Source organism: Microtus pennsylvanicus, chromosome 12, assembly GCF_037038515.1.
Source record: "Microtus pennsylvanicus isolate mMicPen1 chromosome 12, mMicPen1.hap1, whole genome shotgun sequence".
Lineage (NCBI taxonomy): Eukaryota > Metazoa > Chordata > Mammalia > Rodentia > Cricetidae > Microtus > Microtus pennsylvanicus.
In genome coordinates, this window is record NC_134590.1 from 9,956,615 (window position 1) to 9,971,819 (window position 15,205).

The 15,205-nt window shown below is 39.7% G+C and overlaps 1 protein-coding gene across 1 annotated transcript in view; it reads right to left on the reverse strand.

Moving 5' to 3' along the window:
• Cfap299 (cilia and flagella associated protein 299) overlaps window positions 1-14,908 on the reverse strand; it is a 465,056-nt gene extending 450,148 nt beyond the window's left edge. Inside the window, exon 1 of the mRNA XM_075943465.1 lies at window positions 14,798-14,908. Within this exon, the coding sequence (XP_075799580.1) occupies window positions 14,798-14,908 (111 nt within the window). The remainder of the gene's footprint in view (window positions 1-14,797) is intronic.
• Window positions 14,909-15,205: the final 297 nt, after the last annotated feature.

The following is a 15,205-nucleotide window of genomic DNA, read 5'->3' on the forward strand; positions in this document are numbered from 1 at the left end:
CTGACTTTTAAAGTGGAGACTCCAAAAGACATTAGGGCCTGAACATGCTTTACAAGCTCAAAGAGACCACAGATATCATCACAGACTACCATAACCAGCAAAGCTAATAATCACAATCAATGGAAAAAGAAAAGCATTTCACTATAAAAACCAAATCAAAGCAGTTCCCAGTAATCCAGCTCTTAATAAGGTACTCCATAGAAAAAAGAAACTTCATTCTGAAGAGATTAACAATGCCAAGAAGACATGAGGAAAAAATAATCCTAGAATAGCTAGTCAAAAGACACACTATTTGACTAGACTAGCTAGTCAAAAATATTCACAGCACAACAACATAACAGAAATAAACAACACTCATTAATAACTCTCAATATTAACTGTTTTGGTTTTCCAATAAAAAAGCACAGACTAACAGATCAGATTAGAAAACAGGATCCATCTTCCTGTTACATCAAAGAAATGTCTCCCCATCAAGGATAGATATCATCTTAACATAAAGAGATAAAAACAAAATAAAACAGACTTCAATTCAAAACTAATCAGAAGAGATAGGGAAGGGATACTATATACTCATTAAAGAAAAAAACTCACCAAAAGGATGTTGCAACTCAATGCACTAAACAAAGGGGCATCCAAGTTCATAAAAGAAACAGTGCTGCAGCTAAGATCACATGTTGACCCTCACACAGATATAGTGGGTACCTTCAAGACTCTACTCTCACCAACAGGCAGGTAATCCAGACAAAAACTAAACAGAAACATGCTGGAATTACGAGTCAAATGACCTAGTGGACATCTATAGAATATCCTACCCAAAGACAAAGGAATATACTTTCTTCTCAACAGCCCATGAAACTTCTCCGCACAATTCACCACATATGTGGAGACTCAAAAATATGGGCCAATTCTGCCTTATCTGATGGTCAGAGAGTTTGGAGGTTACTCAAATGATTGACAAACATAGTTTCACATCCCAACTCAAGATGTGACTGCTTGGTTCTTTTATGATTAAAAGAGCTCATTCAAGTAGGTCCACCCCATCCTGACAGGTGATCAGGGTGTGCAAATCTACTTCGGCTTCTTCTTTGTAAGTACAACTACATGGTCACCTGGGGTGGGGGTGGCCTTCAGGATAGTGATGTGGAGCAACTTCACTGCCTAGACAACAAAATACTAATGATTTAATTTCTCAGTGTGATAAAGTGATTGACTGTGTCAATTATCTTTTGCATCATGTTAATAAAGCCTTTTGTTTCCTTTTCCCCCATTTATGTTGGGTATAAAAGGGGTGGAGAATAAATGCGGGTGATTTTAGTAAACACTGGAATACCCTTTTGGTATTATTTTATGGGTTTTGTCTTACTGTTTTTAGACATTTTTAAATTCTTTATTTATATTTCTAAAATTCCCATGCCCCTCTCCTGATAAAAGGTAATTTTGTTGAAGCTGGTCTTCGACATACATATTAGGACACAAAGCAAGACTCAAAAATAGACTTGTCTGTTTGTTTGTTTTTGTTTTTGAGACAGGGTTTTTCTGTTTAGCTTTGGTGCCTGTCCTGGAACTCACTCTATAGACCAGGCTGGCCTCAGACTCACAGATCTGCCTGCCTCTGCCTTCCAAGTGCTTGGCTTAAAGGCATGTACCATTACTGCCTGGCTCAAAAATATTTTTTAAAAATTGAGATACCACCCTAAACCCTACATGACCACCATAGATTAAAGCTGGATATCAACAATAACAGGCAGATAACAAACTAATAGAAACTAAACAACTCACTATTGAATGAATATTGTGTAAACACAGAAATAAACAAAAAAATTTAAAACTTTGTAATTTAATGAAAATTAAAACACAACATATTTAACCTATGGGACACAATGAAGGCAATTCTGAGAGGCAAGTTTATAGGACTAAGTACCTACAAACACACACAAAAAAAATACTAGAGAGAGCTCATATTAATAACAAAACATTTGTGCCAGGCAGTGGTGGCACACGCCTTTAATCCCAGCACTTGGGAAACAGAGGCAGGTGGACCTCTGTGAGTTCAAGGCCAGCCAGGTCTACAAGAGTTGGTTCCAGGACAAGCTCCAAGGCTACAGAGAGACCCTGTCTTAGAAAAAGAAATTGAAAGCGCTAGAAAAGTAAGAAGAAATGATACCCCTCCCCCCAAAAAATAGATTAGACAGGAAGAAATAATAAAACTCAAGGATGAAATCAATGAGAGAGAAACAAAACAAAAACAAAAAGAATCTAAGAAATGAAGAGTTAGTTCTCTGTGAAAGCCAATAAGATTGACAACTCAAGTCAAATTAACCAAAAAACAGAAAAGAAAATTAATGAAATTCAAGATGAAATTGGAGCTATTACTACATCAAGGAGATTCTGAAAATTATAAAAGCATACTTTAAAAATCTGTTCTTTACCAAACTGGGAAAACTAAAAGAAACTGATAAATTTCTTAATATAGAGAACCTACCAAAGTTAAATCAAAATTAAAATTAAATAAGCAATTTAAACAAACCCATAACCTCCAGTGATGTGAAAACAGTGATTCCCAGCAAATAAAATCTCCCAGCCAATAAAAGCTCAGGGTCCAATGGACTCAGTGTAGAATTCTACCAGACCTTCAAAGAATTTATGCCAATATTCCCTGAACATTACATAAAATAGAAACTGAAAAACATTTCCTATTTATTTTTATAAAGACACAATTACCTTGATACCAAAACCACATCAAGACATAACACAGAAAGAAAATCACAGACCAATCTCTATTATGAATGTAGATGCAAAAATTCTCAATAAAATACTTTCAAACAGAATTCAAGAACAGATCAAAAAGGTTATTCAACATGATCAAGTTGGCTTCATCCCAGAGATATTGGGGTGGTTCAACATATGTAAATAAATGTATGTAATCCACCACAGACTGAAAGACAAACGAGCAAACAAAAAACTACATGGCCATCTCATGAGATGCAGAAAAGACACTCAACAAAATCCAACATCCATTTATAATAAAAGTCATGGAGATATTAAAGGAATCATGAAAACATAACCTTTCACAATTGGCTCAGAAAAACATATCATGGATGGCTCTAATCAAGCAAATGAAAGACTTGTACAATAAAAATATTAAGACTTTGAAGCAGACATCAGAAGATGGAAAGATTCCCCATGCTTATTGATAAGTAAGATTAATACTGTGAATTTGACCATACTACCAAAAATTTTTCTACATATTCAGTGTAATTCCCATAAAAATTTTAATACCATTCTTTATAGAAATTGAAAAAATAATGTATCCAGCTTCACATGTAAACACAAAGAAGTATGAATAGCTAAAACCACCCTAATAAGAAAACTCCTGAAAAAGTTTCACCATCCCAGAACTATAGTATTAAAAACTATATTATATGCATGAAAGCAAACACATTGATCAATGAACTAGAAATAAAGACCTAGACATAATTTCACACATTATAGACATGATTTTTGACAAATAAACTTGAAATGCACAGTGGGGGGGAAAGTATCTTCAACAAATGGTGGTGGATCAAACTGTATGTCTGCATGAAGAAAAATGAAAATATATCCATATTTTCCACACTGCACAAAATTTTACTCTAGATAGATCAAGGGCCTCAATAAGATACCCTGACTCTAACAGAAGAGAAGCAGGGAATGGGATTGGATGCACTAGCACAGGAAAAGACTTTCTGAGTGGAACACTATTAACACGGAGACTAAGAACAACATTTAATGAACAAAACCTTGTGAAGGTTTAAAAAAAAAGCCTGTACAGCAAAGGAAGAAAAGGATACCATTATTTAAGCAAAGTGGCATCATACAGAATGGAAAAAGTCTCTAACAATTACACAACTGATAAAGGGTTAATATCTAGAATATTTAAAGAATTAAAAAAAACTGAACATCATGCCCTTCAATGGAAGAATGGATGAAGAAAGTATGGAATATATACATATTAGAGTATTACTCAGCAGTAAAAAACAAAGACTTCTTGAATTGTGCATACAAATAGATGGAAATAGAAAACACTATCCTGAGTGAGGTAAGCCAGACCCAAAAAGAGGAACATGGGATATACTCACTCATATTTGTTTTCTAGCCATAAATAAAGGACATTGAGCTTATAATTCGCGATCCTAGAGAAGCTAAATAAGAAGGTGAATCCAAAGACAAACATATAGGCATCCTCCTGAATATTAACCTTCATCAGGCGATGAAAGGAGACAGAGACCCACATTGGAGCACCGGACAGAAATCTCAAGGTCCAAATCAGGAGAGAAGGAGAGAGAGCAGGAGCAAGGAACTCAGGGCTGCGAGGAGTGCACCCACACACTGAGACAATGGGGATGTTCTATCGGGAACCCACTAAGGCCAGCTGGCCTGGGTCTGAAAAAGCATGGGATAAAACCGGACTTGCTGAACATAGCGGACAATGAGGACTATTGAGAACTCAAGAACAATGGCAATGGGTTTTTGATCCTACTGCACGTACTGGCTTTGTAGGAGCCTAGGCAGTTTGGATACTCACCTTACTAGAACTGGATGGAGGTGGGGGTTTCTTGGACTTTCCACAGGGCAGGGAACCCTGATTGCTCTTCGACCTGATGTGGGAGGGTGACTTGATCGGGGGAGGGGGAGGGAAATGGGAGGCGGTGGCAGGGAGGAGGCAGAAATCTTTAATAAATAAATAAATAAATAAATAATTAAAAAAAAACAAAAGATCTCAACAGTTTTGTGGGACAGAAAAAAAAAAGAAAACAAAAATACCGGTGATGTGGGAGTGTCATATATCAATCTGTTGATTTCATTGGCTAAGCAATAAAGAAACTGCTAGGCCCATTGGATAGGCCCACCCTTAGGTGGGTGGAGTAAACCGAACAGAACGCTGGGAGGAAGAGGAAGTGAGGTCAGACTCGACAGCTCTCCTCTCCAGAGCAGACGCCTTCAGAGAGACGCCATGCTACCTGCTCCAGGGAAGACGCACGCTATGAAGCTCCGACCCAGGATGGACTTAGGCTAGAATCTTCCCGGTAAGCGCACCTAGGGGCGCTACACAGATGATTAGAAATGGGCTAAATTAATATGTGAGAATTAGCCAGTAAGGGCTAGAGCTAAGGGCCAAAGCAGTGTTTAAATGAATACAGTGTCTGTGTAATTATTTCGGGGCATAAGCTAGCCGGGCAGGGCAGGCGGCTTGGGGTTTTGGGGACGTAGCCCCGCCGCTGCGCTCATATTACTACAGATGACGCCCAGACGTGTGGCCAACTGAATCCACAGAAAGCCTGAAAAAGCTTGGGAAAGAGTAAAGCATGTTTTATTGACAGTAGCGATTTCTTGGGTCTACTCTGCTTGCTAGAGGCAAGCAAGCACTCTCATCTAAGAGAGGCTTCCTGACTCAGCTTCAGCTGCAAAACCTGCAGCTCATTAAGAGGTCCTGCCACGAAACACTTAAGTGGTGTTGACGAAAAGATGAACACATGCTTTTCGGTTTTCAGCCGTAGCAGGAAAAAAGCTGCCGTTTAAAAATGCCGGCTTTCTGGGCCATCCTGCCAGGGCAAACTCTGACTGTTTGAGGCAGGAGGGCCAGCTACCAAGAGAGGACTTGAGTGTTGTCTGTTGTAGCTTGCTGGCTGGCAGGGACCTTGACACGCCATAGAGGTGTGGCTATAAACATGGCTGCAGCCTGTATATCCGCCATGAGGCTGGAAAGCTAAGGAATGGACTGGATCTAGCCGGCAAAGCCACGGCTTTAGTCCTACTGAGATTGCTTGGTAAATTAAAGACTCATGTGGTCAAAAAACAGAGAGATATACAGTAAAGAGAGATTCAAAGACAGAGAAAATTTCTGAATGGTTTACTGTGTGTTAAAAATATATGCAGACTAAAAGTTAAAATTCTTAAAGTAAACCTCTGTGACTTCAAGGTGTGGTAGCACACGCCTTTAATCCCAGTGCCTAGAAGGCAGAGACGAACAGATCTCTGTGAGTTCAAGGTGTAGCAGCAAACACCTTTAATCCCAATGCCTGGGAGGCAGAGACAGGCGGATCTCTGAGAGTTCAAAGACAGCCTGGTCTACAGGGTTATTCCAGGTCAAAGATATGCGCTCAAAAAGCAAAAAGTTAACTTAGGAATGTCACAGCTTAGATTCTTAAGCGCCTAGTGATTTAAAGGTGCGAATCAAAAGTGCTCCTGGATAGTAAAAAATTGCAGATTCACAATAGGACAGATTCAGACCACTAAATGAATCACACTGTTGGATGAATATACGTAGGCTTGGGAGAGAGAAGAAAAAGAATATAGAGAATAAAGTTAATGGTTTAAAAAGAAAAAAGTAAAAGTAAAGTCTTTAAAGAGACAGAGTATAGATAGTTATAGATATAAATAAAAATAAGCCGCGTAAAGATGGAAAATTCACAGAAAGTCTGGATTATGTACATTGTGTTTTCTTTAAAATTTTTAACTGTGAAGGAGCTAAGTACAGAGAGACATTTCATTATATGGGCTGCTAAGCTGAACCTACACATATGTTCTAAAGGTATCTTGACTTCGGAATTTGGGTCTAAGGATATGATGCTTTGGAAAGAGTCTTATTTTGTTTTCACAGAGGATGAGACCCTGTTCATTTCTTCTATTCCGATTTGGTATGATGGACCACGTCCTCCTGAAGGGTTGCTGTGAACATCTTCAGAAAATTGCTTTGCTCAACTGCCAACTGAGATGAAACTAGCACACAGGTTATACCATGAAAGACCTAATTAACAACGCCCCCATTCAGCAGGAAGCAGTTTGGAGAGAAAAAACTGCGCCCATGTTCCCAAAATATTGTTTATAAATGTTCTTTTACATTTAAAGGGGGAAATGATATAGGTATGGATAATTTGCATTGGTATGGATTTTAAGGTCAATTTTGTTATATGTATATGTATTTCTTGATCTTGATTAAGGTATAGTAAAGCTTGTAGTCATGTTAGTTAGATTTTCTAGATATATAGAGATATATTTTAGATAGACATTCTTCATGTCTTTCAAAGATTACAGAATAGGACATTTAATGTTTTAATAAGTTAGGACTTTTCATGACAATGAGACACTGCTCCTGGCAGCACCAATCTACTTCAAGAAGAAGATGGGCATCGAAGAGGATCCTTATGGAGTTTGATAGCCATTTGGGCAAGAAACTGCTCTTGCCTGGACTATTGCATAAACTGAACACAGAGAACCCACAGAGAGAGGACTACTGAACTTGCCTAAGGTGAGATGATCTTTCGGGGTTCCTGATTCATGAAAGAGTCTGCGAGACATTATGCAGAACACAACAGATAGTGACTGAACTGACTTTGAATTTTCCTGCTTTATGGAAATGTCTGCTGGATACCATGGGCCTAAAGGCTGAAGATGGATGCCCCAACGGTACAGAGGAACTTTGGGTGACTGTCCAGGCAGCGAGATGTCTCTGTCATTTCTAGAGTTTTGAAAGTTGCTTTTTTCTTGTTTGCTTATGTAGTATTGTATCTTTCTGGAGTCTTTGATGGAGTTAAGAATAGTTAGTTATAGTTATAGTTTTCCTTAGTTATGATAAAGATTATTGTAACTTTTACTTGATAACTGTTTCGTTATGTGTAATTTTGCTATGTTAAAGTTAAAGCCTTTCTTTTTTGTTTAAACAGAAAAAGGGGAAGTGATGTGGGAGTGTCATATATCAATCTGTTGATTTCATTGGCTAAGCAATAAAGAAACTGCTAGGCCCATTGGATAGGCCCACCCTTAGGTGGGTGGAGTAAACCGAACAGAACGCTGGGAGGAAGAGGAAGTAAGGTCAGACTCGACAGCTCTCCTCTCCAGAGCAGACGCCTTCAGAGAGACACCATGCTACCTGCTCCAGGGAAGACGCACGCTATGAAGCTCCGACCCAGGATGGACTTAGGCTAGAATCTTCCCGGTAAGCGCACCTAGGGGCGCTACACAGATGATTAGAAATGGGCTAAATTAATATGTGAGAATTAGCCAGTAAGGGCTAGAGCTAAGGGCCAAAGCAGTGTTTAAATGAATACAGTGTCTGTGTAATTATTTCGGGGCATAAGCTAGCCGGGCAGGGCAGGCGGCTTGGGGTTTTGGGGACGTAGCCCCGCCGCTGCGCTCATATTACTACATACCAGGTTAAACAGGGGTATAAAATGAAACCAAGTTCTCAAAAGATGAGACGCAAATGGCTGAGAAACAATTGGTGGAGGAAGCCACTTGTTGGTTCCAGGCCGCTCAGCCCCAAAATAAACACATAGAAACTATATTATTCAAATCACTGGTTGGCCCATTAGCTATAGCTTCTTATTGGCTCACTCTTATATCTTAATTTAACCCATCTATATTAATCTGTGTATCGCCATGTGACTCTGGCTTACCGGATAAAGTTCCATTCGTCTATCTCCAGCAGGGCTACATGGCTTCTCAAACTTTGCCTTCTTTCTCCCAACGTTGAGTTTAGTTTTTCCTGCCTAGTTCATTTCTTCCCTATCACAGGCTCAAGACAGTTTCTTTATTAACCAATGGTATTCACAGCACACAGAGGGGAATCCCACATCAAACAATTTTTAAAATGTTCAACATCCTTAGCCATCAAGGAAATACAAATAAAAACTATTTTGTAATTTCATCTTACCCCAATCAGAGTGGCCAAGATCAATAAAATAAATAACAGCACATGCTGGCGAGGTTATGGGAAAGGGGGAAGACGTCTTTACTGCAGGTGGGAATGCAAACTGGTGTGGCCACTATGTACTTTAGTGTTTAGATTTCTCAAAACTTTAAAATATATCTACCATAAGATTCAGCCTTACCATTCTGGGGTATGTACTCAAAAACTTCACAACTTATTACAGAAGTATTAGCTCATCCATGTTCAGTGTTGAGCTATTCATTATCAGAAACTAGAAACCATCTGAATGTTGATTAACTGATAAATGTATAATGAAAATGTGGTGTATTTATACAATGGAATTATTATTCAGCTGTTAAGAAAAAAGAAATTATTATCTGAATGAGTTAAATGGATGGAGCTAGAAACAATCAACCTGAGGATGATAACCCAAACACAAAAATTCAAATATGCATTTTTCTCTTATGTGTGAATACTAGCTTTTAATATGTTTGTGTGTGGGCACGTGTGTGTGTGTGTGTTTCAATCCAAATAATTACAGAGGTTAAGCCACCAGCAAGGGACAGAAGTGGGCAGAGAGAAGGAGGTCTTCTAAGGAAGGAGAAATAGACTAGTGTTTTAGTAAGATAAAGGGAAAACTAAAATAGGATTAAATGGTAACAGAAGGGTAAAGGAGGAAATGCCGGGAAACACAAGGAACACTAAAGACCTTTTGAAAAACTACATGGAAACCTATTACTTCAGAAGCTTCCTTAAATGTATACATATAGAAAGGAACTTAAGTGGAATCACCATATAATGACAGAGACAATTCTCCAACTAGACATCCTACACCACCAAGTAAAACCTCCAATATTAGAAATGGGCTAAATCTTGTTCAACTGTTGACCAAAGAAAGACTCCCCAAAAGCTTCAAGGACTAGCCCCAAAGATATTCCTTACTCACCTTAACCTTATGGTAATGACTTATAAATTAATCACGTTATGGAACATCAAGAAGTTGAGCTGGTGAGCAAACTTGTGTGTGTGCATGTGTGTCACCCCTAACTGAACAGCATTCATGGAGCTAAAAGATACTCTGAACTCTACTGGAGGAGAGCAGTAATCACCAACAGCACCCAGGTACAAACCCTGTGACCTGAAACAGAGACCTGCCTGAAAGATATAATGGTGCAATAGCGGCACAAACGTTATAGGAGCAACCAACCACTTTCTTGTTGTATTTACGCCTACTCCATGAGATGGAAGCCATACCTGGCACTGCTAACACGAGAAAAAGAACTTGAAACTAGAAAGGTCATGGTCCTAGAAGAAAAGCTACTAAAGGAACAGAGCAATAAAATGAGTCCTGATGATATATTGCTGTATCAATAAACCAGAGCATCTCTCAACCCTCATAAGAGAAGCTTCTTCTTGTAGTAGATGGTAATTAACACAGAGAGATGCAAATGGACAATGTGCAGACAGTGAGGGACGCTGGAGCACTCAGGTCTAAATGGGAGTGTCAGAACAAGGCCCAGGAGTTGAATCGTGAAGAGAATTCTGAGGGCTTGTGAGAACATTCCAAGAAAACAAGACAAATGTCTTGTGATCTCAGTTTCTTCAAAACATGGAACTGGCTTTTTTTGTATTCTTATGCTTCTCCCAGGCATAGCAGATAGGAGTTAATTTACTTCAGATTACTCATTATTGCTTGCTGTTGGCATTCAATTAAATGTTTAAACTATACTTTTTGTCTCTATGAAAAAAAATGCTTTGGCATGCATAATTTGTCCTTATGATTGTATACAACTTGAACTCAGGAGAACTTTATTTATATAATACCTTTTAACCCTCAGAGCATAAATTGTCTGTTGTTCTGAACGAAGCTATCTATTGCATGAGATTTTAGACTGCCTCAATTTTAGGCTCCATTCTCTCAAATCTCACTTCTAGAGTTGTGACATGGGATGTCTTAATCAAACCTCTTGCCTAAAGACTTACACAGAAGAAGAGGAAGAAAGATTCCAAGAGTCAGAGGTGATGGATGACTCCAAGGAACCAGCATCTTCCAGACATGACAGGATTGGAACACAAATGAAGTCTCAGAGATTATGACAGCATACATAAGATCTACACAGAGTCAAACCAGGCAAAATTCCAGCACTAGCAATCGGAGGTGAACACAAAGTCCCAACCCTAACCAAGAAGCTACTTTCAGTTGATACCTGCTGGGAAAAGGCACTTTCTCTCAAAAAGTGCCACGGGGTATATCAACTGCACTCCAGGGCAAGCCCCAAATCCAGGGTTATTCAGTCAACACAAAATGAACTTCATGGGTTTTTTTTTGTGTGCTATTTGTTCAGGTTTGTTTGGGTAATGTTTGTCTCACAGATAATTATTTTTTGTTTAGTTTGATTTTCATTTTTGTTTTGTTTCATTTTCACTTTGTTTTGTTTGTTTCATTTCTTAGAGATAGAGAGAAAATGGCATAAAATTAAAGTGGGGGCCTCTGGGAGGAGTTGGAGGAGAGATAGGAATATGGTAAGTATATTGTTGTATAAAACAACAAACAAATTTTTAAAGGACATCCCAGACTCCACCCTGTTCTGACTCCTTTACTACTCCTCAGCAGAGATGCTGTGTACTCGAGTATCTACCAATAGAATACCTTCTGGTTTCATGTGCCTTTTCTAACTTAACCATTGCTTGCATTCAGATGAACACTTGCTTCCATATGAGACCACCTGCTTCCATACAACAGCTTTCTCAGCCTGTGGTCCATTGGATGCTCCACTGTTTTCCTCTACTTTTCTCCTGCATGGATGCTGAAATGTAGGATGTAGTTGTTTGGTGGGTGCCCCACCTGCTTTTAATAATAGCATTTATTGGACTTAGTTTCCACTACATTGTATAAACATTTTTCAGGGGTTTTAACCTACATTTCCAAGCTGTTTTTTATCTTCTGGACCTTCCTATTCTCTTATTCTTCTCCTTCTTCCCTGTTTCCCTCTCACTGAGGTCCTTGGGTCCTGCTTCCATGCCCAGGCCACATGTAATGGCTACTCGTCTACATTTCTCACGAGCTCCATTTTCTTCTCATTTCACACACTCTGCTTGGGAATCCTTTCCACTTCTCTACTCGCCTCAGTCTAATACCCAAAGCTTTTGAAGTTACTGTAACTAAGACTGAATGACACGTAGTGTAAACACACAGAATGTGGGTTTTGTACATGCTTTTGAGACACTGAGAAGGAGATCAGGCTCAAGTATCTGATTTTTATCCTTACGATAAAATTTCAGACATGTTAAGACTAAGATATTCTTGGTTAAGTTTCTTCTCTGGTCACAATTCATAATTATGAGGTAACTTGATATTTCTACATGGGGGAAGTACTGTAAGTTTTTTTCAAAAGGAACAACATTTTCTATAATAATAATGTGAAAACTACTTTGCATAGTTGTTATTAATTGTTGGCTTATTATAAAATCATGGTAAACTGTTATTAGACTTTCCCTACATTTTTTACCTATCATTTACAATTCTATCTAGAACTGTTTTTTTTTTGTTTACTTGGTTGGGGTTTGTTTCGTGTGTGTGTGTGTGTGTGTGTGTGTGTGTGTGTGTGTGTGTTAATTTGCCAGTATTGGGGATTGAACCCAGAGCCTCAAGCATGACAGGAAGCTTGAGATTCATTATCTGGAGAAGTCTTTAAATAATCGTAACATCTCTTCACCTCTTACCTGAGGATTTTTACAATGATTTGTACACTCACTGAAGTGATTAGTTTAATTTAATGATACTAACTTATATAATAAGTATTATTAATTAGCTCAGCAAAAGATAATTTTATTGGCTGCTACTGCAATAAAGTTGTTTCAAAGTTTTGTCTTTTTCTAGTAAACACAAGAGGATACGCGATGGAGAAGTACCACTTTCATCTTCCCAAACCATGCTCTGCATCCTCAGCTCATCAGATACTTAAGATGGTGTCATCATCTCTCCCCCACCTTCCTTTCTTCCTACACAAGCTTCTTGTAAGATGCATTGTGATTATTATATGCATACAATACTTGCATACTTAATGTATATTTGAAATGTTAAACAGTGACAGAGATTAGGGTCGTATGACAACAAGTTATTGGGCAAACTCAAAGGAATGGCTGTAAGCAATAATAGCACTCACAATGATATGGACAGAGTTCAGGGAAACCAACAGAGCGTGGTGACCCATCCTGGTGCAGGCAACATCAGAAACCATGATTAACACCATTACACACACCAGGAGATGGAGAGGAAGAAGTTCCTACAACAGCAGATGCTCCCAGGACCTGGAAATGGGGCTGGAACTCACAGCCAGATGATGGCCAAACAAATCTAAGGAATGCGACCAGTTGCCAACCACAGACCATAGGAGATGACAGGGAATAAATCCTCTAACCACTGTCTTCCAACCCTCTGACCTCTTGTCGGTATCCTGCTGGCTGAAACAGCACAGTGGGACCTAATAAATACCCTCCACGGTTAGCCTTGGCAAAGGCAGACCCAGGATAGCATGAAATATTGCTAAAAAAGCAAGGAAGGAAGGAAGAAAAGGATGTACCTGAAATAGAATGGTCTATAAGTAGGTTGCTTGTGGTATTACTGATGGAATGCTGTGGAGTCTAATTTTCATGTGACTTAAATGGGCAATTACCTTGCAGCCACATTGGAGATCGTCTGTGAGCGTCTGCAGTCAATGCGTGTTACGTGCCATTAGATGGCTCATGACGTAAATGCACAAACCCCTATGCCTGGCGACTTAAGTTTGATCCCTAAAAGGAAATAATCAACCACCGCACTATATAGTTGCTCCAGTATCAGTACTCAACTCCATATTATTTCAGCAAAGTTAAAAGATCCAGATTTGAGAGCATATGTCATTCCCTCAACAATGTTCCCTTCCATTCTCTGTTCTGGAGATTTCTAAAGTCCTGACTGGTGGAACACAGCACAGTAATTTCTTACCTCCAATCAACATCAACGCTTTTAGCTTCTTAACTGAAATTCTGTGTCAATATATATTATATATATATTGAAATCTTTGCTAATACTATTAGCCTTAAGTGTGGCAATGTTCCATCTGGGCTACAAAGATGACTTTATTAAGATAGTCACTACTCACATTTTAATTTTTTGTGGGATTTTTTTAACATCTGAAAGTTTGTAAACACAGAAAAGCAGCATTTTGTGTCATTTCAGTGTCTTAGATGTAAGGAATAATTAAAAGTAACTTCTGTGGGTGAGAAAAAATTGTCTAACAGGCAGGGAGTTGGCTCAATGGGAAAAAGGACTTGTTGCTCAGCCCGACGACCTGAGTTCAATCTCTGGACCCACAGAATACAAGTTCAGAACCTACTCCAAGTTGTCCTCTGATTTTTTTTATGTATGTGTCTGTATACACAATTGCAATTGCAAAAGTTATCTGTGTGATACACTTAAAAGCTTGGCTGTTGTTGCTGTTTTAGATCATGTTTTGTTGGAAATACCACTTACACTTATCGTCACAGATAATTCCAAAAAGAACAAATTCTGTTCAGCTAAGATTATTTCCATACCGTGACACATAATATATTTTGAAGCAAAACATTTTTCGAACAAGTTATCATGTAGTCCTCGTATAAGTAAAAACAGTGATACAATTGGAGAAATTTTAAAAAATGGTAGGTACACTAAAATGTTACAAGACTGCCTTGCCTTGCACTGGAGGAGAGATGGAGTTGGCCAGGTTCAAAACCTTCCCTGACTGCTCTGTGGCTGAACCCCAAAAATGGTGCTTGTTATTTGTCCTGAAAGGGAGCTGACAGCTTGGGGCCCTCCCAGGCTGTGGGTCTGGGGCTTGAACCCACCAGCTGCGGTTTTCCTCAGGTGCAGACAGCAACCGGTTCCCACCGTTTTCTCTCTTCCTTCCTTACTACTATTTCACAAGGAACCCTAAATCACAGCCTCCGGTCAGTGCTGCACAGCTGCACTTGGAGGGCCTGGGACTCCGGGAGTCGGTCGAGGAAGCTTCTGGAAGACCATCCGCGCCGCCGCCGCCAGGGGGCAACCGAGCCCCGCCGCGGCTCGTCCGGCGACCGGGCACTTACCTCCAGGTAATACAGGTCTATAGTGGTGATCTGCGAGTCCAGGAAGTCTTCATAGGTGTTGAATTGAGTGACGATGTTGTCCACGGCCGTCAACCCCTCGTCCTGATCCATCGCGGCTACACGATGCGTCCCTAGAGACCGAAGCTGAGGGCGGAGCGTCCCTAGCAACCAAAGCTGGGGGCGGGGCCATTCACTCTCAGGACGGTGGGGGTGGGAGGGAGCCCTGCATTAATCCCGCCCTACTCGGTTCCCAGGTAGGCTTCCGCCTGACTAAACCCCGGGAACCGGTCCAAGGCAAAGTCAGTCCTGCAATGCAATCTCCCACCCAGGGCTTAAAAACCACAGCATCTCTAGGGTGTTCTGTCAAAATGGGCGTGCTCAGTGTTTGCAGTAAGTACCTTGTAAGAA